We start from the raw sequence: 24,215 nt of genomic DNA on the forward strand, positions 1-24,215 counted from the left end.
GCACTTCTTCTGCATCATCTTCATGAACATGCAAGACATGATCGGGTGTAGAGTGTAGAGGGGTGCTGTTCATGTGCACTTCTGGACCGACTGGCACAACTCTAAATTTAGGACAATCTTTGACAATATTCCAACATTCCCACCGGTTGAATGATTTATTTTTGCTTTTGGTTTTGGCAGCGTACCAAGCTTGTGGTTGAAGTTCCTACACAATGCGGGAGAAGAAATAATTATAATAAAAATAAGTAACAAATAAATAATACAAACAACATAATTATAATGTAAGTAGGTAACAAATAAATAATACAAACAATAAATAATAAATTATGTAGGTAACAAATAAATAATACGAACAAATAATTATAATGTAAATTTGGGTATCAAATAAATAATATATTGTTACCTGATCCGAGTAATTTTCCCCACTTCGAATATTACTACTAGCTTGTGCCAAGACGTCTCTCCACGTACTAAACGATTGGCTAAGTAATTTCCAACGACTGGACATCGATTCTTTGGTTCTTTACCCAGCAATTTTCTCAAGATAATTGGTATGAATAAGACTCCACATTTCTCGCAACTGCATCTCATTACCCGTAAGCGAACTATGAGTAACTTTAACCCAACTAGTACACAACGCAACATCTTCAAGAAGCGACCAATTTGTATCTGCACTAGTGGTCATTTTGTTGAAAAAAAAATGGATTGAAACTTTGAGACAAAGAAAGGAATGTGATTAAAGTAGTTGAGAAAATATGAAATTGTTGTGTAAGGTAGATGATAATGAGAAGGTATTTATAAAAAAGTAAAAAGAATTTTTTTAAAAAAAAATTCAGATTTTTTTTTAGAATTATTTACAATTATTTTTAAATTTTTATTCAATTAATTAATCTCTGCCGTTGGATATAAAAAAAATTGAATTCCAACACTCCAGATTGTGCCACGTGTCACAACGGTAACTTTTCTTAATTTTAAAACTATTTTTTCTTTTATTTATTTATTTATAAAGCATATTAATATCCACCGTTGATCTCAAATCGAACGGTGGATATTAAATAAGACTTTTTTTATTTTTTTTGACCGTTGAGATCGAACGGTCCAAATTAAATATCCGTTGAGATCGAACAGACCGTGGGAAGCCACGTGGCTTCCCAACGGTAACTGAAAAAGTTATTTTTTTTCTTCTGATTTTGTGTTGGCGACGCGCCCCCACGCGTGAGTGGGATGCACGCGCTTGACACAAAAAAAATTAAATAATGCCTGACGCTAGGCTGACGTCAGCACTGACGTCACATGGCCTCAGGCTATTGGGCTGGCAATTCTCCACGGGCCCGAAGCTCAGGCCTCCACCTTCACTCGGGCTTGCCCACGCTGGAGCTGGTCCACGGGGCCTCGAGCCCCTGTTCTGTCCCCTGTCCCCCGAGCAAATGCCCACGCTGGGCTTGCTCTAATGTGATACTTAAGTTTGTAAACATACACAGTACAGTAATTTAGAGCATCTCGCTTTACAGCTAACAAGATGTACAAATGTATTTGTGTGGGTACAAATGTATTTGTGTTGGCACGTGATACTTAAATTTGTAAGCATAGACAGTACAGTAATTTAAAGCATCTCGCTTTACAGCTAACAAGATGTACAAATGTATTTGTGTGGATACGTGATACTTAAATTTGTAAGGATAGACATGTGACACTTAAATTTGTAAGGATAGACACGTGACACTTAAATTTGTGTGGACACAATGATGTTCTTTTGCCACAAGCTCCAAAATATTGATATGTTAACTTTAATATTGTGGAGCCACAACAAATGTTAAGCGTTAACAATTAGACGCTTTTGTAAAAAGCATAGGTGAAATAAAAAATAATTTCAAAAATTCAGAAGGCAACGCATAGATTTCTGCTCAAGAAAATAAGAGTGTCCTCATTAAATGGGCAGACTTTTCAAATACTCTCACTCCAAACTCAACATCCATGGAAGTTTAAGCAGCGGACTACGACTCTCAATGCTCCACTGCTCGTGGTGTGGAAAAGTCAAAGACATTAAATATATGATTAATTGCTAAATCCTATCATTAATACATTCCCAATTGAAAACCAACTCTATCAAGCAAGGTTCTAAAAGTCGCTAGTAGCTAGTCAAGAGGGGAATTGGGGCCTAGAGCCTAGAGCTTAGACTGCTAGGCAGGGCCTAGGCGAATTTAAGTATATTTATTATATATCATATAAATAAGGGTCTGATTAGATAAATGGTCCTTGTGGTGATAGACTATTCTGAAGGGAGCCTAGTGATAAAAAAAATTCGGATTTAAACCCTTGTTGTGAAGTCCGTTACACTAGTAGGAAAAACCATGGGAGACAAAGGCTTCGTCGTGCAAAGTTTGTTCAATTTTTTGGGTCAAAGCATCCAGTGCATGTAAATCAGCTGAACACTTGCGCAACAAAGGCTTTGTCGTGCTAAATCCAGTCAGTTTTTGAGTCAGATAATTCAATGCATGTGAATCAGAGGAATCAATACTATATTTAGTGCAGATGTTTGCGCAACAAAGGCTTCGTTGCGCTAAGTCCCTAACTTTCCTATAAATATGTGCTTTTGCTCTCCTTATTCTTTACAATTCTGTTCGTGCTTGAATGGAGGATAAAAAAAAGGAGCAGAGCATGCCCCTCGGGCCCTATGATTTGAGGCAATATATAGAGTTTGTGTATGTGATTAATGTAGCAATGCTGAATAATTGTCCTACTGCTGAGTGGAGTTCTTGAAAATATGTGCCAGAGAATGTGAAGGCAATGATGGATCAATTATTAGTAAGTGTGACAAATGTTGAAAATAATTAATTTTGTGAAATTTTTTGTTATATGTTGTAATTAATTATTTGCATGTATGTGTAACAATGTAACTACACTCTTGATGATATGAACGAAGAGTTGATGAAGTTGATGGAGGACGCGTTGAAGGGGGGTTACAAGCAGTGGCGTTATAACGTGGAGCGGAATGGAGGACCAGCGAAACAGTAGTTTTAAATTTATGTTTTTTATGACAATATTTAATTTTAAGGGTTTTCTTTATAGGTTATGTATTTGGACTTAATTAGACTTTAATTCATGTTTTGTTGTTTAAATAATTGAATGGATTAATTCAATTTATTTAAGTTTTTAATTATTTTTAGAGTAAATATTATAATTGAATTTTTGTTTGTACTGATGAAGTTTACGTAAATATAGATACTAAAGATTTATGTTTACGTAAACTTCATAATTACAATCAATTACGTTCGTTGCTAAAAATTTTGCGCAACGAACATTTTGTCGTGCAAAGGGTGCAAAAAAACGTGGTTAACTTTACCGTCACATTTCGAATCTATATGTTTTGCGCGACGAACCATTCGTCGCGTAAGGTGGTAAAACCATGCATGACAAAGGCTTTGTCGCGGAAAAGTCGTTCAGTTTTTGGGCCAGAGCATTCAGTGCATGCAAATCAGCGGATCTTATTGAACAAAACTGGTGATATTGTTCCTCCATTGATCAAGAATTTTGATTTTTGGTAAGTATCATGATCATCCAATAAGAAGGGTTTCAATTTTTTCAAATGAACGATTTGAAGACTTATTGATTCTAACAACTGATTGCAGAGTTGATCATTCGAACCTTTCAATTCATATGTGTGCATCTCGGCCCAAGAAAACCTTGCGCGACAAAGGCTTCATCACACAAAGTCCAGTTAGTTTTTGAGTCAAAGCATTCAATGCATGTGAATAAGAGGAATCAATGCCGTATTTAGTGCAGATGTTTGCACAACAAAGTTTCGTCGCACAAAGTCCCTAACCTTCCTATAAATATGCGCTTCTGCTTTCCTTATTCTTCACAATTCGTTTCGGAAAAGCTTTACAATTTTGCAGATTATAATCAAATTGTTCTTTCATTGTTGGTATGGTGGCCGACTGTGGTGCGTGTTCGTCAAAGACAATGGATGGCGAAGGTTCTAGAAATGGTTTGTGTTGTAAATTTTGCATTTTGTATAAAGTTTTTATTTAGCTTCAATATTATGAATATATATTTTGTTGATAAAACACTTATGGTGGAAGTCGTTACCGAATCACTACTGACGAACTAATAGGAGTTGTGAAGTCAGATATGCGCTAGCTTTTGGTCCGATGTTGGAGTATTCATGCGTGACAAATATGCTGCGGATTGGGAGTCTTGGAAAGCCATCCCCAAAGAGCTGAAGATGCACTTGATTGATGAGTTAGCTGTATGTGTTAAATTATTAGTTAAATAATAATTAAGTTTGTTAAATTTAATATAATAGTGAGATTTTAATTTATTAATTTTTGCATGACAGTCTAATTGGGACATTGACAAAAGTAACCCAAATCGGAGGAAAACTACCGACAACATCTTCAAATCTCATTTTCAGGAGTAGAAGTTTGATAATCAACGTGGAGCAAAACTACAACAAGAACCAGTACTACCAGCGGATGAGCAAAATAGTGTTTTTTATTTTAAATTTATTGCTTATTTAATAATGAGATCTAAATTAGAAGTTTTTTATTTTTTATTTAATGAACAGTTTAATTAAACATGTACTTAATGTTTATTTTGAATAAAAGTAATGCATTTTAATAAATATTTATATTAATTAATTATGCACAAATGATTTAATGAAATAAGTTCTTGATTTATTAAGTATTTTTGTGGTCTGAAAAAAAAATTGAAGACTGAATGGAAAAATTCATTTATTTTTTCAAAAAAAAAACGAAATTTAAAAAAAAAAAAAAAAAAAAGGTAATGCGAGATGAACTATGGTTCGTCACGCAAAGTGTTATAAAAGCGCAGCAAAGTTTAGTTGGATGGCGCCAAAAGTGGAAATACCATGTTTTGCACGACAGTGCTTTCATCGTGCAAAGTCTTTTCATTTTACTGAATTTAACCAGAATGCAGGAAGGCAGCAACTACAAAACAATTGCAGCAGCTGCCTTCCTGCTGGAATTTCCAGCCGTTCTAGCTTTGTTGCTATTAATCTCGGAGGTATATTTTCTTAACTAACTTATTTAATTTCCATTCATTTAAATTTTTTTGTATGTAGTTCATAATTGTTGTGAGTTTATGTATTTGTATGCAAACATTTTTGTATAGATGTACAAAAACTGGTTTGCAATGTTCACATGAGCTTATTTTCTCGTTTGCGGTTCACGCATTAGAGTTTGAACGTGGGAAATTTGGTAGCATCTCTTTGCGTTCTTTAGGTGCATCATAGTTTTTTGTATCTACGTTGTGCACTTGAGGAACTACAGGGAGATACTGCCGAAATTTTCCCTCGATCGAACTCTAATGTGTAGGAACCGTAAATTACAGCACATAACTGTGCATTCTCAAATGAGATAGGACCCACACTAGAGGCATAAGGTGGCATGTCATAATTGAAGTTGTTGTAACCCTTGTAAATTTTTTATGTTTATAGGTGATATGGACAAATAGTGGATACATAATCCTAACATATATGATGATGATTATTTGGATGGAATAAATCAGTGCATTGATTTTGTAATGGCAAATAACCAGGGTTCAACTCAAATTCGGTGTCCTTGTATTTTGAAATTGTTCAATACCATTTAGTCAGAAATGGGATGATGGAGACTTATACTACGTGGAATTATCATAGAGAACAAATACAACATGTTTCATCTCACATATTACCCAAGCAGTGGAGACAGTGAATCTGTTATGGACCCAAATGAACAAATTATGGACATTATAAATGATGCTTTTCCAAACGCTAGTTCGGATACGAATAAGGAAGTAGAAGATGACTTCCCTCCTACCATAGACAATGAAGCATTTGAACAATATGAAAAACTATTAAAAAGTGCCAAGCAAGAATTATACCCCGGTTACGAAGGATTTTCGATGTTCACGGCCATTGTTGAGTTGATGCATTGCAAAATAAAGTTTCGTACATCGAACCAGTGTTTTGATTACTTTTTAGGGGTTTTCAAGAGGATGCTTCCAAAAGACAATTGTCTGCCAAAAGATCATAAAAACGCAAAGAAAGTGCTGAATGGTCTTGGATTGGGATATGAAAAAATTCACGCGTGTAAAAATAATTGCATTTTATTCTACAAAGAGAATACAACGTTGGATAAATACCTTGTATGTAATGAGTCGCGATTTAAAATGATCTCTCTGAATAGAACAACGAAGATTCAACAAAAAGTTATGCGTTATCTCCTATTAAAGCCTAGGTTGTAGAGATTGTATATGTCAACACACACTGCAAACGACATAAGGTGGCATGAGGACAGACAAGTGGATGACGATGTTATGAGATATCATGCAGATGGAGAGGCCTGGAAAGAGTTTGATTAGTTGTACCCCGATTTTGCACGTGAGCCCTGGAACGTTAGATTAGGACTTGCGACAAATGGGTTTAATCCGTTCGGGGTTCTAAACCAAAACCATAGCACTTGGCCAATCTTCGCAATTCTGTATAATTTGCCACCTTGGAAGTGCATGGAAAAAGAATATATGATGATGACATTGTTGATAACCGAAGATCCGGGCACGTCTATTAATGTTTATTTAGAACCAATGGTCGATGAACTAAAAAAACTATGGGAAAACATTGTTCCACGTAAGATAAATCTACCAAGAAGATGTTCACTTTGAGAGCATCAATGATGTGGACTATAAATGATTGTCCAGCGTACGCTATGATGTCTAGGTGGAACACTAAGGGTTATTATGCATGCTCAATTTGCAAAAAGAACACAACATATGGTTGGCATGCGGGAAAAGTTTATTACTTTGGGCATCGCAGATGGTTGTCGTGGGACCACGAGTGGCGTAAGAACGAGATAGCCTTCTTCAACAATACAGAGATTTGGCCAAGACCCAGATAATGGTTCGAAGATGAAATTTTGGCTCAGGTGAATCATTTGGATTTTGCTCCGTTAGGAAAATCCGTAAATAAGACAAGGCCAGACACACATCTGAACTAGACACACAAGATGAGGATGTTAGAGCTTCCGTACTGGTCCAAATTAAAATTGAGACACAACATTAATACAATGCATGTTAAGAAAAATGTGTTTGATACACTGGTTGGAACTATACTAGACATCAAGGGAAAAATAAAGGACACAATAAAGCTAGGATCGATCTGTAAAAAAATGGGCATTAGGCTAGGTTTATGGATGACGAGGGACGGAGACAGCCAAAAAGAAGTTCCATTGTTTTGAATGAAACCAGATAAGAGGAAAAAGTATTTGATGTTTCTATCTTCTGTATAGTTTTCGAATGGGCATGTTTCAAACATCAGCCGTCGTGTAAACATGGATAGAGGTAAATTTTCAGGCCTTAAGAATCATGATTTTCATGTGATTCTTCAACGCCTTCTCTCAATGGGAACTCGACACCTCTTGCCCGAAGATGTGGTGAAGCTGATTATGTTGTTGGCGAGATATTTTTCTTAATTAACTGCAAGATCTTTGCGCAAGTCCAATGTTAAACAGTTGCGCAATGATATTATGGAAGTGTTATGCAAGTTTAAACAAATATTTCCTCCAGCTTTTTTCACAAGCATGATCCATATCGTGATTCACTTGCCTGAGAAGGCACTTCTAACCGAACCCATCAATTATCGATGGATGTATCTGATTGAAAGGTATTTAATCACCATAAACACTTTAGTTAATGATGCATGTATGATTTGACTAATTTTACACATTATTTTGTTTATTGATGCAAAGTGAGTTCTGCAGAATTTTGATTAGGGTTGAGCACGGGCCAGGTCGGGCCCAATTTTGAAGGAACCAGATTTTACTCGTTTTAAACATTAACGGGACGAGTTGGACCGATTAGAGATTTTACGTTTTGAAACCAGACCTAACCTGGTCTGTCGAAACGGGCCGATTCGGGACGGGTCCACGGGTCCAACTTTTTTTTTTTTTTTTTTTTTTTTTTGTGGCACGGCAGCACTGCAGCGAGTGTTTCACTACGTCCCCGGCAGGTAGCACATCAGCCCCTTCAAGATCATGACTTTCAGATACGGCAGCTTGTGCAAGACCTCCTCCTACAACTCTTCTTCCGTTTCTCCCATAACCCATTTAATCTACGCAAACAGCTTCTCCTAAACTTATGGGTGCTTAACTACGTTGGCCATGATCCACTGCAGTGTGGTGGAAGTCGTGTCAGTGCCGGAATTTAGAAACTATAAGCAGAGGCTGACCATTTCTCCTTCCGAAAGCTTCCACTTTTCGTTGTCGTAGGGAAGCTCAAGGTCTAGCAGCGTATTAGTATACAACAACACAAATTCATCATCTTTGTTGTCGTTTTTGCTGCCCTGTTTTGTCATGCTCGAATCAGAGGGAATTTTAATTCAACAGAAATTTCAAACTCAATCGATTCAAATTTAATTCAATAAAAGATTTGAAATTGGAACATAACAGAGGTCAAGGTTCAAGAATCTAACAAAATCCCTAAATCTAGGAAACCTAATTTAATTTTCAATCCTAAATCCCTAAAACGTAATACCTTATGATGATGGCAACAGACGGAGCGAGGAAGACATGAGCAAATTAGGAGGACTAGATTGAGGTCTCATGATGATGGTGGCAGTGTACAGAGCTGGGATGGGATGGTGGGAGCGAGTTAGGAGGAGAGATCGAGGAGTAAGGAGGAGAGAACTGAGAAGAGTCAGGATGAGAGAATAAGACTAGCTTTGACAAAACCAACATGAGAATAAGAGGAGATCAAGGTCTATTATTCAATGCTAGAAACGGGTCAGCCGGGGGCCCGTTCCCTCCTATTTTAGATCTGTCCCACCCCGCTAACTTCATATACCCAAACCCCCTCGTCCCGTTTTATGTTTAGAAATTTAGGACTCGCCCCAAACCTGAATTACCCGCCCCTACCCGCGATTTCTATACCCGTTTGCCCACCCCTAATTTTGATTTTGTTTTTGAACTTGAAGAAGATTAAAATTTCATAAAATTATGGTGTTAGATTGGATATTGATTTTAGTTGTATTTAATTTAAATTTATATTATATTTTTGTTTTAATATTTAGTAGATATCTTATTTAATGTCATTACATTAAATTTTAAATTTATTATTATACACATTTTAATTCATTAATTTTATTTAACTTCTTCTAATTAGTGTACGTAAACGTTCATATCATAATTTAGTAGTGCACCAAAATGTTCGTACTTAAGTATATTGTAGTACCTAAATACATAGTGAATTAGTGGCACATAAGAAAATATGCAAAAACATAAGTGTACCAAAAATTTCATACCTAAATATATGATACTAAATTAGTATACCAAAATATCCGTATCTAAATATATATACTAAGCTAGTGTACCGAAATGTTCATACCTAACTATATTATATACTAAACTAGTGTACTGAAATATTCATACCGAAATAAATTATACTAAGCTAGTGTACCGAAATGTGCATACCTAAATAATATTACAATGAATTAGTGGTGCATAAGACAATATGCAAAAGTATAAGTGTACCTAAAAATCTCTACGAAAATATTTTCTTATATAAGATACTTACCATAATGAGAATTAAAATTTATAATATAATCTTAAAATTTTATTTATGAACACCATAAAATTATAAATAAAAAAAGATATTAAATACATATAATGGCATTAAATAGTCTAGGGACTAACATCAATTTTTAATCTTGTATAAGACATTTTTCTAAACTTCATCTTATTTAAGGATTAAAATCTAATTTCCAAAGAAACTTCACCAGTAAATTAGAAGAAAAAGAAATCCCAACGACTAAAAGTTTTATAAAATCACTTCAAGAGTTCAAATGGAGTAAAAAAATCCTTCTTATATTTCTCTTGTAGTGCTCTAATTGATTATTAGTTATAAAATATCTTTGGTGTTACAAAGTAAATTCGTTTTTTTTTTCTTTTTTGTCTATAATTTAAATTTAAATTATTTTTCTCTGAAATGTATATGAAAAAGTATCAAAATCTACTATGCACAATCATTCATATTATCAACAATATTTGTATAATTTATTTACTAAATTGTTATTAACACTCAGAAATAATTAATCAAATAATGCATCAGTTTTGTAACTCTCTGATCCCACAGAGGATGGTGATGATGAGTACCTACAAACTCTAGCCTCCTTATAAACAAGTCCAGGTTTACAGAAATACCCTTTCGCCGGGCTGCAATGCCGATCTTCAGAACATACACAAAGACCCTCCAAAGCACACCCGTCACGCTTTGCACCTTCTTTCCCAGATAAGATCTCATCCGACCATTCGCTCGACAATATATTTTGAGGATCCAACCGTCTTTTCACACCCAAAAACTTGTTAAAATTGGGGTACTTTTTCTGCACGTCCAAAAACGCTGCGTTTCTGTTTTTAGCCCAGTGTGGCTTTGCCCCATGCTTGAAAAACGCCAGTTGCTCCACCTCTTCCCACACGTCTTGATTGAACCTTGGAGTCGAAGCATCATCGGCTCTGTAGTAATTAAAGTCAACGACCACGGAGTTTTCTTGTTGACCAAGATACGCATCGGAAACCCTAATGAATCTGATTAGAAAACCATTGTAAATATCCACCCCACAGAAGTTTTCTGGTTTAAGGTCTCGTAGTTTTTTGACGTCTCGGATGAAGTCTGCAAATTTTGATGCTGGAAATATTGCCGTTGTCTCGTAGAAGAAGAGGCCGTTGATTCTTGGGTCCCACGCACAGGATTTGTCTGTGCCTGCCGAGTACAGACATGAACCTGAGGTTTGCATTTTACCCTGATGACCTACAACTGGGTACCCAGTGAAGATTAGGTTATTTTTCAAACCATTGGCCACTAATTTCTTGGCCTCCAAAACTGTAGATGCTAGTGTGCATTTCCCAATCGAGCTTCGTCCGCTGTCGATTGTTTTCTCTGCACGTTTCGAATTTACACCATCTTTTAGTTTTATGTCTAAAATACTATAATAATGTAATGAATTAAACTATTTGTACCATTTTTACTGACTATCGACTATATATACCTCTTTTCTGAAAGCATGGCTCCATAGAGGTATGTTATGCACAGTTAGGTATGATGTATATAGTCAGTCACGTACGGGCTAATGACATTTTGAGTAATGAATGATCATGTACTATGCATGAAGACGCATTATGCATCCACACGCAACAGGCGTTAGCACTTCCTACTGGAGAGGTACTATATTATATCAATCATTTAAAATAGGGCCATTTAGATATGGATCCAAAAATCAACAGAATTCTAAGATTAAGTCCAAGTATCTTTTTTTATTTTTTTATTTTGAACAGAATTATGAAATTAAGTCCAAGTATCTTTTCTTTATTTTTATTTTTCATATTCATTTTATATTTTAAAAAATATTAAAGATAAAATTAAAATCTTCTAGTTTTAATAACTTACTTAATATCTTCTAATAAAAATCTAATATACTAACACAAAATCATCTAGAAAAACATGCGACCCTGACTCAAGTAACAAATATATGAATTTATATTATACCTATAAGCAGGGCCAGTCCATAGAATTTTGAGGCCTGGAGCGACGCCAAAAAATGTGCCCTAACTTCATATAAGAAAATTATTTATTTTCACACATAAGACATCGATAAAATTATACTTAGAAAAGCAGTTCAAACTCAATAATTTATAAATACATAAAGACTAATTTATTTTGTATCCAGAGAAGGAAACCAAAAAAGTCCGAGCTTATACGTAAATAGGCGATGAGTTTTGTTTTCCATCTGAACTTTTCAGGTGTTTGTATAAATCGAGAGGTGTTTTTTCTTCTTTACTAACCTTGTCAATATGAGACTCAAAAACTAATGATGTTTTCGAGTCTTTAATTAATATGTATAAGTAATGAATGGGCACTAAATTAAACCTTTTGACGACACGTCATATGATTTGCAAATTTACTCTAAAAAATTGGTCTACGTATTACTCCTTGTAGAATATTAGACTTGAATTCAAATGAATATTTAAAAACAGCAACCCACATAGCTACTAGCTAGTAACTAAAAATAAATTAACAACAAACAAATATTCGTAAAAATTGAAAAGAATAAACACGCATATAGCATTTTGAACTTAGGAAATCTCGTTAATTTAGAACAACAAAAACTATTGCTCTGATTAAACTTCTTGATCATTTAACTAAATTTTATAAATTTATACTCTTATGAAAAGAAATTTGTAAAAATTGAAAAGTAAATAAGCACATGTGGTGTTTTGAACCCAAGACCTCTTCATTATTTTCAAATGACAAAACCACAACTTTTAGTTAAATTTCTTTGTCACCAAACCAAATTTTATAAATTTATACTCTTATCAAAACATATATATAAATATATCATCCTAATAATTTTGGTGCCCTGAATGTTTTTGGACTTCAGACGGTCACCCTACCTGCACTGGGTATAGGCCAGCCCTGCCTATAAGCGAGATATGAATCCTAACTAAAAGGTACAAAACATAATATACCTACAAGTAAGACACATTAATCTATTATATAGGTAAATGAATACAATTAACCTGTAATATAGGTTGATTATAAAAATTAAAAATAAAATCTATAAATAGTGTTTAGAGCAAGGACAAGAACAAGAAATAACAAAAAAAGAATTGAGAAGAAATAATTAAAAAGAAATTTAATTTTTATAATAAATTTTATCATTAAATAGATAATTATTGATTATAAAATAATCGTAAACTTAACCAATTGGACTTTTTTTTAACAAACTAGATTATTTTCAATATTGACTAAAAAATTTGAACTTATATATCAAGTTTTAAAAAATTAAATGATATATGAAACCCATGACTTGAAATTAAAGAAATGATATATGAATGTATGTACCTACATCTCTAAATAGGTTTAAACAAACTTAAATGCAAATGGGTGTATATTGTCTCGCACTATCTCTCTCATCAGAATAATATTTCACATTAAGACAGATAAACTTATTTGGTTGTGCTTATGATTTACCTTCGAGTTGGAGGTGAGATCTATTGTTAGCAATGGTCCCACATATGTGAAATGATTAATGTTTTTCTTCTAGAGAAGAGATCATCTCCGGATCCCTTCCACCAAGATCACCGGATCAAGTGATTCGGACTTTTAAATTTCATCCAACGGTCCACCTATTTTGACTCTTTAAAAGTTGCAATAACTTTTTGCCTTTTGATGAAATTTGAATGGCCCAGATCACTTGATCCGATGGTCTTGGTGGAAGAGATTCGGAGAAGATCTCTTCTCTTGCTTCTATATACAACTAACAGAAGAAGTAATGGAATGAAGATCCTCTCTCGATCCTCTGTGAGGATCCCGGAGATTCTCCAATCACATTCGCTCAACATATATCGTGCGGTTAGAAATTATTGTAAATTTTTTTTATTTAAAATTGAATATAAACAATACTTAACGAAAACTGACCAGACGATGCTAAAAAATTGTGAAAGTAATATATACTAAGTTACTAACATCAAAAGAAGAGAAATTAATTAAGAATGAAAGAACGTTAAAGGCATCATCACCTGTTAGTCTTATAGTCTTGGAGACCACAACAGAATTGGACTGGAAGCCTAAAAAATCGTATGTTCCATCGCCTGATGCGGTTAAAGGAAGTCTGTTATCATATCTGTATGCAGCCGTATGCTTCGATGGATACCATGTTATGTCTCCAAACTCATATTTTTGTGCATGGTCCATGTATATGTCCTCAATTTGAGCATCGTCTGTAAAGTTATAGGCTATGCTTCTTTTGAATGCTGGCTCCAATCTCAATTTCACCTATTTGGGCAATTTCTAATTAAATCTTTGTTCAATAATTCAATTACTTAATTATAAGAAAGTTATCCAACTTTACATAGCTATCAACGAAGAAAAACTTTAGTACACGCTACCTGATTACGTGGCTTGTCATTCTATTCTCACAAAAGAATTTGTTTTCCTGAAGATTTTTCTACTATTAACGAGTAGTAGTCCAGACGCCAACTTATCACATTAATTTTTAAGCTCTAAATTTTATGACAATGTTTCATTTGTTTTCTGTCTTACACACTTTAGACCTTTACTTTTCCACCAAAAATAAGGAAGTGTTAAATCAATTGGTAACCTAAAGTTGGTGTAATAAGTTAAAGCCTCTAAAATATTGGCAATGAGTTCCAAAAATGGAGAGATTACCAACCTTGGAGATGATACCCAGCAACCCCAATGAAACTTTGGCAGCTTTGAAGATTTCATCCTTAGAATCTAACCTGAGAACTTTGGCATACCCTTCCGATTGATTTGCTGGAACAACAAGATTGAGACCAATAACATGATCATGCACAGCTCCTCCTCTTCCCCGCCACGAGCTTCCATGCGCCCCCGTGCTTATAAGCCCTCCTACGCTCACACCCTCCCAATACGGCGCAGCCACCAAGCTCAGCCCAGCTTCCTCCACTTTGTCGATCAACTGACGTAGCCCTACGCCAGCATCCACCGTGACAGCTAAATTCGCTGCGTCGATTTCGATTGTGGAATTAACATTAGCCGTGCTTATTAGCATTGCGTCTCCAAAACTCATGTCAGGACATGCCAACTTTGGTATGGTATGTGAAAATTTGCTCACCACTTTGATCTTGATCTTGTTTTTGCTCGCAAAAGCCACAGCGAGGCGGAGGTCTTCCTCCGTTTGTGGGTGTGCGGCGGATGGAACATGGCAATCTGTTCTGTCACCCCATACCCCGTAGGAGTTGGAGAGGTTGCAGCCGGTTGATGCGTCGCATTGAATCGGGGGCGGTGGCGGCATGGCTTGGCTGGTAATGAGCATGGTTGCAACCCAAATGACATGGTGAAGAACTCCAAGGAGCCACCAAAAGCTGTGCATAATTATTCTAATTAAATTTAGGACTGGTTGTTGTACAAAGTTTGAAGGAGGTTTTTAGGTTTCAAAGGGAGTGGGTGGGGATAAGGGATAAGGAAGAAGGCAATGCTTTAAAGGGAATGAGCCAATTAATGGAATTAATTAATTACTTGAAGTGTACACTAAGATTTGTAAAACTTAAATAAATAAGCGTATTATGTATACCAACTTGGGTATGGCCCTTTATGGTTGGATATTGTAAATCTATGCCCATATCTAATTTAATACAAAACAACATATCTTTCTGGAGGCCAGAAAATATCTTTCGGGAGTTGGGCCATTTAGCATCAGATGTCCGTAATTGAACCTTTGTCGTGTAACACCGTCTGATTTTCCATTAACATATCGGATGTCGGCAATGTAGACCAATAAAATATAAATAAAAAAATTAAAACGAAAAGATAATATAAGTGCTAGATTATACTGTTAACCAAATATAAATATTTTCTAATTCATAAAAAATATATACACTCCTTACCCACAATTATCATCTTCAACAAGCTGCCCCATCGGGGCCACTCCCTGAGAGAGAGAGAGAGAGAGAGAGAGAGAGAGAATGGTTTCATTGGAAGAAGAGAGAGTCGACGGAGATGGAGATGGTCCGGATGGAGATGGTGAAAGTTGCAAGGACATGGGCGTGGGCGTGTGATAGTGTGGGGGGAGTGTGCTAGCCTATATACAGAGGTTCCAGTACTTTGAGGGAAAAATATAAACAAAATTCAAAAATAACATGACGTGCATTTCGGCTTCCGATTACATCTTATTGTGATTCTCGCATTCCAATTTTCTTCACATTTTAATTGAAGAAAAAAGACGAACAAGAAAATTAGTGAAAAACGAGGATACGAGTGTGAGATTCACTACCCAGAATAAATTTCTTCTTATTTTTCTTGAAAAGTCACTTTCAAGTGTTTGATGAATTAGTATCTAACATGCACTTTCAACTTTTTCTTTATGCTATTCATTCATCGTTGAGAAATTTTAACTCCTCAAACCAAATTAATAATCTCATTATTTCATGAACATTGATTACTTTAGGTAGCATGCATTTGGTACAGACGGAATGGAACAGGATGAAATGGGACAGAGCAGAGATTCCGTGTTATGTTTGGAACGCACAAGATGAAAAGGGATAATTATTATGCTCTGCATTTGGTAAACGCATGGCAAATGAAACTAAAAGATTAAATGATTAACTTACCCATGTGCCTAAAGTACAATTAAAAAGTTTAAATTTTAAAAAATTAATAAAAATACTCGAAGACTCTCATTCCAAACCCACTTCACCCTGTTTTCAACATTTCAGATCAAAACCCAATTTCCCAATTCAGATCAACCCACGCCGTCATCTTCTTCTTCGCACAGATCAACCATTTCTGCCGCAGAATCTTCTTAGTCGTCGAAAATTCAGCCACCATCTCCATCCCGTCTTCCTCTCCTCCGAACCCAACTCCCTCAAAGGATCCATTTTGCAATTCCTCCCTCATTGTCCCCCTGCCCACCAAAACCCCCAACTCCCTCAAATTCATTTCAATCAATTTCTGCAGCATCGTCGTCATCCTCCCTAGGCTTACAGTGACGGCCTGGCTATGGTGACGGCGTCGGAGAAGGTGGAGTGCGGAGGGACTGAACAGGCGGCAGTGGAGGAACTTCGACATCGTCAAAGATGGCCTTGGTCTCCTCTTCGCGCTTTTTGCCAACGTGACAGTGACGGTGATGGTGGCGGCAGTGGTGGTGGTGGTGGCAGTGCTTGTGGCGCTTGGACGACTTCTCGACGGCCTCGTCGTCGTCGGAAAAGGCTCGCCGGTGCTTGCTATGCGAGTCCTGGGCGTCGCTGGCGGCAGGAGGAAGGTAGGGTTTGGTTCGGATGGGTTTGCTAGGTTTGTGGTGGGGGAGGAGGAGGCTACAAGAGAGAGAGGGTAAAAGAGAGGGAGGCCACGGGAGAGAGAGGGAGGGTAGACAGTGGAATTAATGAGAAAGAGAAGGGGTATAGTTGTTAAAAACATTTATAATTTTGTGTTCCATAGGCCGGAACAAGTTCCGGGGAAAGGTGGAATAAAAAAAGATTAAAATTTGTTTCACGGAACAGCACATCCCAGACAATTTGGTGCACCAAACTTGAGACGAGTGCATTCGAAGCACTACGTTTTGTTCCATCTCACGTACCAAACAGTAATTTAAGATCAGGACTACGTGAACATACATTGCACAGGTACACCGTTATGTGAAGTCCAGTACCAATGGTGAGAAAAATGTCACGAGACACTTCTACTACTTTAGAAAAAGAGCGTGAAAGAGGTCACTATTTTCTCGCACTTCAAATGTACAAGACACAATCTGGAATGTCGAACGTCGAGGCAAAAATATAGGGAATTTTTTTACAACAAAAAATGCCTCTAAAGGTAGGCATGCTAAAATTACAACTAGGGAGTAAACCTCCTAATTTAAGTTAAAATAAGGGTGGGGGGAAAACAAAAATGTCAGGACGAAATACCTAGAAGACAGGTTACCTCCACTTCTCTTTTAGTTCTTTCTTCTCCGACCAGACCCATGTTACAAAGATTGCTGCTATGAGAGCAACTATGGTGATGAGAAGCAACGCGTAGCTGAAATCATCAGTTAGCGAATCATAGGTCCTTGAGGGAGCCAGTTGAGTCAAAAACAGATCCACTCCGTATGTAAAGGCAAGGGTTGTTGATTCCAGCTTGGCAGGTACTGTCACGATGCCTCGAAGTCCTTCCACTTTGAGGTTATGTGTCACATATGACTGCAGGATTCGGACAAATATTAGCATATAGAAAGCATGGTGCTTGAAATTTTAGAGCTATAACAAAATTCCAATGCAGGTTTCTAGAAATTGCTAAGTGAAGGATCAATAAGCACAGCTCCCATTTCTCAAGAATCTGTATTAGCACTTTAAACACCACAACCATTCCGATTCCATGAAAATTCACCAAGATTGTGATTTCCAAATACCGCTCAAAAGTAACATACCAGAAAGCTGCTTCTTTGAAGACTCGACTCTAAATAATAAGATATTAAGATAGCCAAGGAAATATGAACCCAAACAAGCATATCTTGTATTCTTTGAAGACTGGACTCTAAATAATAAGATATTAAGATAGCCAAGGAAATATGAACCCAAACAAGCATATCTTGTATTCAGTCCACTTCAACCTCCCACATTTAAAATCCAACGACTAAATTGATAGCCATCAGATTTTTGTAAAATTAATCATGCAGTCGAAGATTTAAGGTAAATCTTGCTAAGAATTAAGAGGATCAAGGAAATATTAAGAATTGCTTTGCAATATATGCTCTCATAATGATGATGGTACATACTACTAGCATACCTGAGGAATTATTGGCAATGCATCAGTTAGAGGAATAATGCCTTCCTCTTTCTCTGCTTGTGTGGGATTAAGTGACCGACGGGGATCCAGATAACGCTTGTCAAGTGCCAAAACCTACAAAGTGTTAACCCTCGTCAAAGGGATATGTAAGAGCAAGTGTAAAACAAGGAATGGAGTCCTAAAGAACGAAACAAAATAGTATCTCAGGATCATGAAAGGTAGTACCCTACCTGATCATTGATTGTACCAATGAGAAGCTGCTTTGATGTTATACCCTTTGCTGTTAACGTCACATCTATTGCTTTAACAGAATACGTGAAATAGTAAGACTGTGATTTCGTCACAACCTCTGGTCGAGAATATGATGAAATTGGTGAAGTAAGATTATGCTTCCCAAGAACAAGCTTCAAAACATCCTTATTATCCTGTGAATTGCATTTTGATTCAGATTGCATATTTAATGGGAACCATTGGACAATTATACATAATATATTGAGTTTTTCAGCATACCGCTCGGGACTGATCATATATCTCAATGACTGACATTTCGTTTCTGTGTGCTCTAAGATTGAAGTAGTGGTAAACAACCCAATTCTCACTGAAAACCTGCATGATGAAGAAAGTTGTTAATTGTCTCTCAAATTCTCCATTACACAACCATAAACCAAGCCGAAGGAAAGCTTACAGCATGGACAGGCCCCTGTGAACCGTGATGGGTCATCCGGTGCAATATACGACCGGTTACAGTATCAATAAGATATACAGTCAACCAGGACTCCTCTGGGGTAGCTGTTCCAATTTCACCACTGCCTTTTGGTGCAACAGTTGCCACAAAGAGTAGATTCTTAGATATGTATTTATACATCACCTCTGAGTCTGCAATAACCTTTGCTTGAGTATGAACCACCTGGACGGAGAATCACGAACCTTTGTTACAAAAACATAAAACGGCAAAGCATACCCAAAAGACTGAACAACCAAATTTCTTCTTTTTCGAGAAGTAAAATCCATTTTATTATAGAGTGGCCAGGGGCAACAACCCAAGTACAAGGCTGAAAATGTGAAAAAACAAATAGAAGTCTATAGTGCAAGCAAGTAATGATAGAATGAAATAACAATAAAGAAATCATAACAATCTAAAAAAAGTTTATGTTAAGCTCATGATTACAGTACTGCACTCCTCAAGGAACCTACTATTCCTTTCTGACCAAACACTACAGAACAAACAGAGTAGTAAATCACACCACCGAATCCTCTTTCCAACAAAACTGGCCATGCCAAGAGAACTAGTAAGACCAAAGTTTGTTAAAAGATTGACTGTGGAATGATAGAATCTACATGACAAAGTATAGAGGGAATGATCTACAAGATGAAATAACAAAAAATACAGAGAACCAATAATATAAAAAAGTAAACAAAGCGAAGAAATTAAAAATATATATATAACAGATGCAACAAAAGGAAAAAATGCAAAATTTTCAAGGACATTACGTTCCCTTACACAGTTACACCTATATAGTACGTGATAGCCAGACACAATCATACCTCGCTCAATTTTCTTGTCACAGTTGCAATGATTTTCTCTGAGTCAGATGGGAATACAATCAACCATATATCCTTGGACTCAAAGCAGTAGTCATCTACAGCTTCCTGGTTGCAATTGCCTTTCAAAGCATGTCCTTTGATAATGCCATTATCAGCTTCAACTGAGTACCAGTACATGTTTGTGAACTCCCTTTGAAAAATATCAATAGCATCAGATGTTCTTGGGTATAAATGCCCACACTGGTTAGCATCAATTAGTAGATGAAGACGCTGTTCTGTCGAATCAGTAAAAGGCAGCGGTATAACTTGCACAATAGAATGTACTGAAGCCATTGAATTAATTTCCTTGCCCGTGTATGCATCAACAATAGAAAGAACACCTGGTGCCTCAGAGCTCTGCCCACATCGACCTACTATGAGGACAGATGGATTTTCATCCAGTGCATGATGATGGGGTACCTGCCACTGATAAATTTTCAACCCAGTTGGGTACTCGCACATTTCAGATTTACGCAGAGTAGGCAGTAAGAGAGACCAGACAACTTGCCCATATCCGGTGTGCAAGGCAAAAAGTTTTCCTGCTCTCGTCAGTACTATGAGGAGCTTCCGAAAACCATTATGGTCACGTGTCAGTTTGCTCTTTTCAAAACTTTTTAGCCTCATCTCTTGTATAGCGGCAACATCAGTAGCACTTGCAAGCATTAAGGTTCCCTTAAGCTTCAGTACATGTCCCTTCAAAATAACACAAAATCAATGAAAAAAGAATAAGAAAAAGAACAGTCAATGAGACACATTAACTAAAAACTCCTGGTCCAAAATGACAACCAAAGTATACAAACTACCAAAAGAGCATATGTATGCACACTGCATATGAAACTCAACTGCTATGCAATTCTACAAAGTGGGATGACATACGCAGTTATGCTCAAACATGCCAAAATTTAAACTTTTTAACCTAGCTTCTTAGTCTCCAACTCGATTAAACCATATCACAGTTCATACCTTGAGCCAATCGAAGAGGTTCTGCTCCACTTTCGCAACTGATACACCTACCTTTTCCACAGGTAGTTCTGACGTCACTACATCAATAATTGAGGCAAGCCCATCCTCCCTACTCCATACAACTGCACCTTGTTGTAACAACAAAAGTGAATCATCCTCCATGACGATTAAGGCCCTAAACCCATTAGACCTATCTGTCCGGATATAATTGTTTATGAAAACCTTATGAACAACCCCCCTCTGATTGTCCACAACAATACTTTCTTTGAGCAGATCAGTGCTTGAGTCATGAGTAGGCTTTACTGTAAGATGGATCTTACCATCTCCATGTTGGACTCGTCCAAAAGCCTGTTGCCCGTCTGAAAGTGAGATTGCATCACTGATAGCCGCCACATCATTTACTTTATCCAGCACCTCCAACTTTCCTTCACCAGTCACTCTTATGAATATGACAGCCCCATTAAGTTTTACAGAAAACAATCCTGGAAGTTTTGAAGGTAACAGCACTGGTGTTCCAAGAGAATCCCCAAAAATATCAGATATGGGTGTCTGTTGATAGTTAATTTCTCCATCCTGAAAGCTTATAATTACCAGCTTTGACCTTGTGGAATCCAATGTCACTAGAATTTCACTAGAAACAAGCAGTGCTTCCCCTGAAAAGCCACCCGAAAAGGGTGCACTGCTGTGCTTCAGCAACTCTCCGTTCCTAACATTGATTTGATATGCATCAAACTGGGAAGAACCAACAAATCCGAGTACATAAGCTACATCACCGCCCAGAGGCTGAATAATCTGTTGAACCTCTATACTGAAAACATGGAAACAACAAAAATATTAACGAAATAGCAATATTTACTAAATAAAAAAATGAATCGTATTATTAATATTACAAATGATTACATTAATCGCAAAACTCTACGTAGGCGTACCTTTCAGCTGCAAAATCCTTTTCCCAAAGAACCTCACCATCAATGCTAGAAATAGCATGTAGAGACCCTTTACCAAAAACAAGGATCAAATTTCCCTTGTCAACTTTCAAACTTGTCTGCACAAACACTAAATGTAAGATTGAATCATGTAGCATAATTCAAGCATTGGAAGAGTGAGTGTAATTGTTGTTTACTAACCGGGACACTTAGTAAAGATTTAGAGGACACTAAGCCCTCTAGAAAAGATTCCCAAACCATCTGACCATCAGGAAGGTTCCATGCTCTTAAAATACTTCCGTCTGACGAAAGGGTAACGACATCTGAAAAAACGAAATAGAACGCTCAACCTTTGGATCAACAATATAAGTTCATTGCGGAAGCGTTTAATAATGGATTCCTATAAGAGAAAACATAATTCGGCCCAATTCAACCCCTTTTTTATCTAACCAATTCCATAACGTGATAATATAAAATTTATTTGTTATGAGTCTTTCAATCACAAAGTTCACGTAATCATATAGTTTATGAGAAAAAATGATGAATGCAGGCATAACAATTACATTTTCCCAATGCTATGTCGATTCCGTCTATAGCATCATTGCTCCCAAGAACACGTCTCCAAACTGCACAAAACAAAAGCACTGGTTAACATTCTGTTCAGTGTTTGAGCCGAGACTACAAAACAGATTTCACATATGATTATTCCATCTCAAATAGTGAAGAACTTACTTATCCCCCCATGCCGAAGATCAAGCGATGATATAACATTCTCCTCAGTCGACACCACAACCCGCCTCCGCCCGCTTTTCGGAGTATGGAACACTGCTTCCTTTACTTTCCCTATGTACTGCTGGTGCCTGCAACAGAACAGAAACTTACAAAATCAATTCGAAGTCCCGCAAAACAAAAAAATCAATTCACAAACTAAAATAAAAAAATTCAAACTTCGATTAACAGCTCGGTTACGATTCAATTCGATAGAAATAAGATCGAATTCTTCAGATATTAACTTCCGTTTGGATTCAGAGAAATCGAGTGAAGTGATTCCAATCGAATTTCAAAATTTAATCCTTTTTTCCGATAATTTCTAAGTTATGAAGCAGAGAGAGTATGCGTTTGAAACTTACCAATCCATGAGACCGACTTGATCTTCGTAGAGCGAAAGACTGAGATTTGCAGCTGATAAGAACAGAAGAAGAAGCACGAAACCTCGAACCGCCATGCCCATGGCGACTGATTCTCACTCTCTCTCTCTCTCTCTCTCTCTCTCTCTCTCTTCTCTCTCCCTCCTCAATCGATGGTGGTGAGAGAATGAGCGATGGATCTGAGACTACGATGAAGAGTTTGTAGGGGACGAACTTCGAAGGAGGGAGAGAGAGTTCCACACAGGTGCGAATTGAGCCGGCTTTTGGAGAGTAGGATATGAAATGGCGGAAATACCCTTCTGTTTGGACAGGTCCTAGCGGGCTGAACATTTTGACAGTTGGGTCGAGTTTGGGCTTATTTCTGAGAGAGACTCGGCCCAAATTGGGTTGGACTTGCCGTTTATGCGAATTAAATGGTTTAATTGATTTCTTACAAATGAGATTTTTTTCTTAATTTAACATTATTTTTCTTCTTAATTTAACATTTCAGTTATATTATATATATATATGTATATATATATTTTTTTTTTTTCAAGAGTTTTATTTTATATATATGGTATTGCAGAAAAAGAAGGAAAGGCAATTCTTTCCTCATGAATTTCTAGAGGCCAGTTGATTGTCTTCTACCTTGTTTCTGAATTCATTTATCTTTTGTTTTTGAATCAGTTGACGTTGATGATATCAGAATGCTAAGGGAGTTTTAACGAAACATTTCCAGTACTATTCATTTTTAACGAAAAACCATATTTTTACCTTTTTCTGGTATTATTCACTACACCTTTATTTGTCATTTTTCATTAAAACTAAAGTTTTTTTGAATTTTTCGTTAATTTTCTTTGCAATAATAAATTATCTTTATATATTTAATACTATCTCACTTTATATCGCTTCCAATGTCCGTTATATAAAAAGTCATATCATTTTCTCCTTTTTTTCCTCGGATGAAATCATGAAACAAGGTATAAAATTTCAAAGAGAAACCTCATGGAACTCTTGGAGCTAGATGATCAAATCGTTCTTAATCTCTGGTAGGAGAAATTTTTCAATGGTGGGAACACGACCCGGTATACTAATACTTAGCGTACCGAGCTGTGTTTTCAGCACATTGAAAAATCACTTAGTTTGTAGAATGGTTGCCAACCAAGCATAGAGATACTCATACGAAGAAAAAAAATTGAAAATATAGCAGTTAAGATGTACAATATCAAGGATAATATAGAATCAATATTTTCTATTTACAAGAGATACCTTTGACCCAAAATAAATCTTCAAGATATAGCTGTTAAAATTGTATAGGAAA

General features: G+C 36.4%; 2 protein-coding genes across 3 annotated transcripts; both read right to left on the minus strand.

Moving 5' to 3' along the window:
* Nucleotides 1-10,022: 10,022 nt before the first annotated feature.
* Nucleotides 10,023-15,096, minus strand: LOC137718853 (L-gulonolactone oxidase 3). Of its 2 annotated transcripts, XM_088698122.1 has the most exons (4): nucleotides 14,222-15,096; nucleotides 13,569-13,824; nucleotides 11,536-11,598; nucleotides 10,023-10,929 (listed from the first exon to the last, which is right to left on the minus strand). In XM_088698122.1, the coding sequence occupies exons 1-4, from the start codon at nucleotides 14,903-14,905 to the stop codon at nucleotides 10,082-10,084; spliced, it is 1,851 nt and encodes a 616-aa protein (XP_088554248.1). In that variant the 5' UTR covers nucleotides 14,906-15,096; the 3' UTR covers nucleotides 10,023-10,081. The 2 variants fall into 2 exon arrangements, with proteins under 2 accessions (XP_088554248.1, XP_068314484.2); XM_068458383.2 differs by lacking the exon at nucleotides 11,536-11,598 and having other exon boundaries at nucleotides 14,222-15,088.
* Nucleotides 15,097-17,182: 2,086 nt separating this feature from the next.
* On the minus strand, nucleotides 17,183-23,177 carry LOC137717650 (uncharacterized). The gene is made up of 12 exons (XM_068457074.2): nucleotides 22,898-23,177; nucleotides 22,500-22,627; nucleotides 22,331-22,393; nucleotides 21,969-22,090; nucleotides 21,771-21,886; nucleotides 20,842-21,649; nucleotides 19,840-20,571; nucleotides 18,980-19,201; nucleotides 18,805-18,900; nucleotides 18,525-18,719; nucleotides 18,295-18,408; nucleotides 17,183-17,708 (listed from the first exon to the last, which is right to left on the minus strand). The coding sequence occupies exons 1-12, from the start codon at nucleotides 22,996-22,998 to the stop codon at nucleotides 17,448-17,450; spliced, it is 2,958 nt and encodes a 985-aa protein (XP_068313175.2). The 5' UTR covers nucleotides 22,999-23,177; the 3' UTR covers nucleotides 17,183-17,447.
* Between the last annotated feature and the right edge of the window lie 1,038 nt (nucleotides 23,178-24,215).

This window comes from Pyrus communis, chromosome 8 (assembly GCF_041283825.1).
Source record: "Pyrus communis isolate YQ-2024b chromosome 8, ASM4128382v1, whole genome shotgun sequence".
Classification (NCBI taxonomy): Eukaryota; Viridiplantae; Streptophyta; class Magnoliopsida; order Rosales; family Rosaceae; genus Pyrus; species Pyrus communis.

Bases quoted from the DNA above. Each gene is read 5' to 3' on its own strand.
- LOC137718853 (XM_088698122.1), bottom strand. From the start codon at position 14,905: ATGCACAGCTTTTGGTGGCTCCTTGGAGTTCTTCACCATGTCATTTGG. The intron at 13,825-14,221 runs GTTGGTAATCTC...TTGCCCAAATAG, and splicing joins TGCTGGGTATCATCTCCAAG to GTGAAATTGAGATTGGAGCC. The intron at 10,930-11,535 runs GTATAATATAAA...CGAAACGTGCAG, and splicing joins TGGACTGGCCCTGCTTATAG to AGAAAACAATCGACAGCGGA.
- LOC137717650 (XM_068457074.2), bottom strand. From the start codon at position 22,998: ATGGGCATGGCGGTTCGAGGTTTCGTGCTTCTTCTTCTGTTCTTATCA. The intron at 22,091-22,330 runs GTAATTGTTATG...TCGTTTTTTCAG, and splicing joins CGACATAGCATTGGGAAAAT to ATGTCGTTACCCTTTCGTCA. The intron at 21,887-21,968 runs GTTAGTAAACAA...GTGTTTGTGCAG, and splicing joins AATCTTTACTAAGTGTCCCG to ACAAGTTTGAAAGTTGACAA.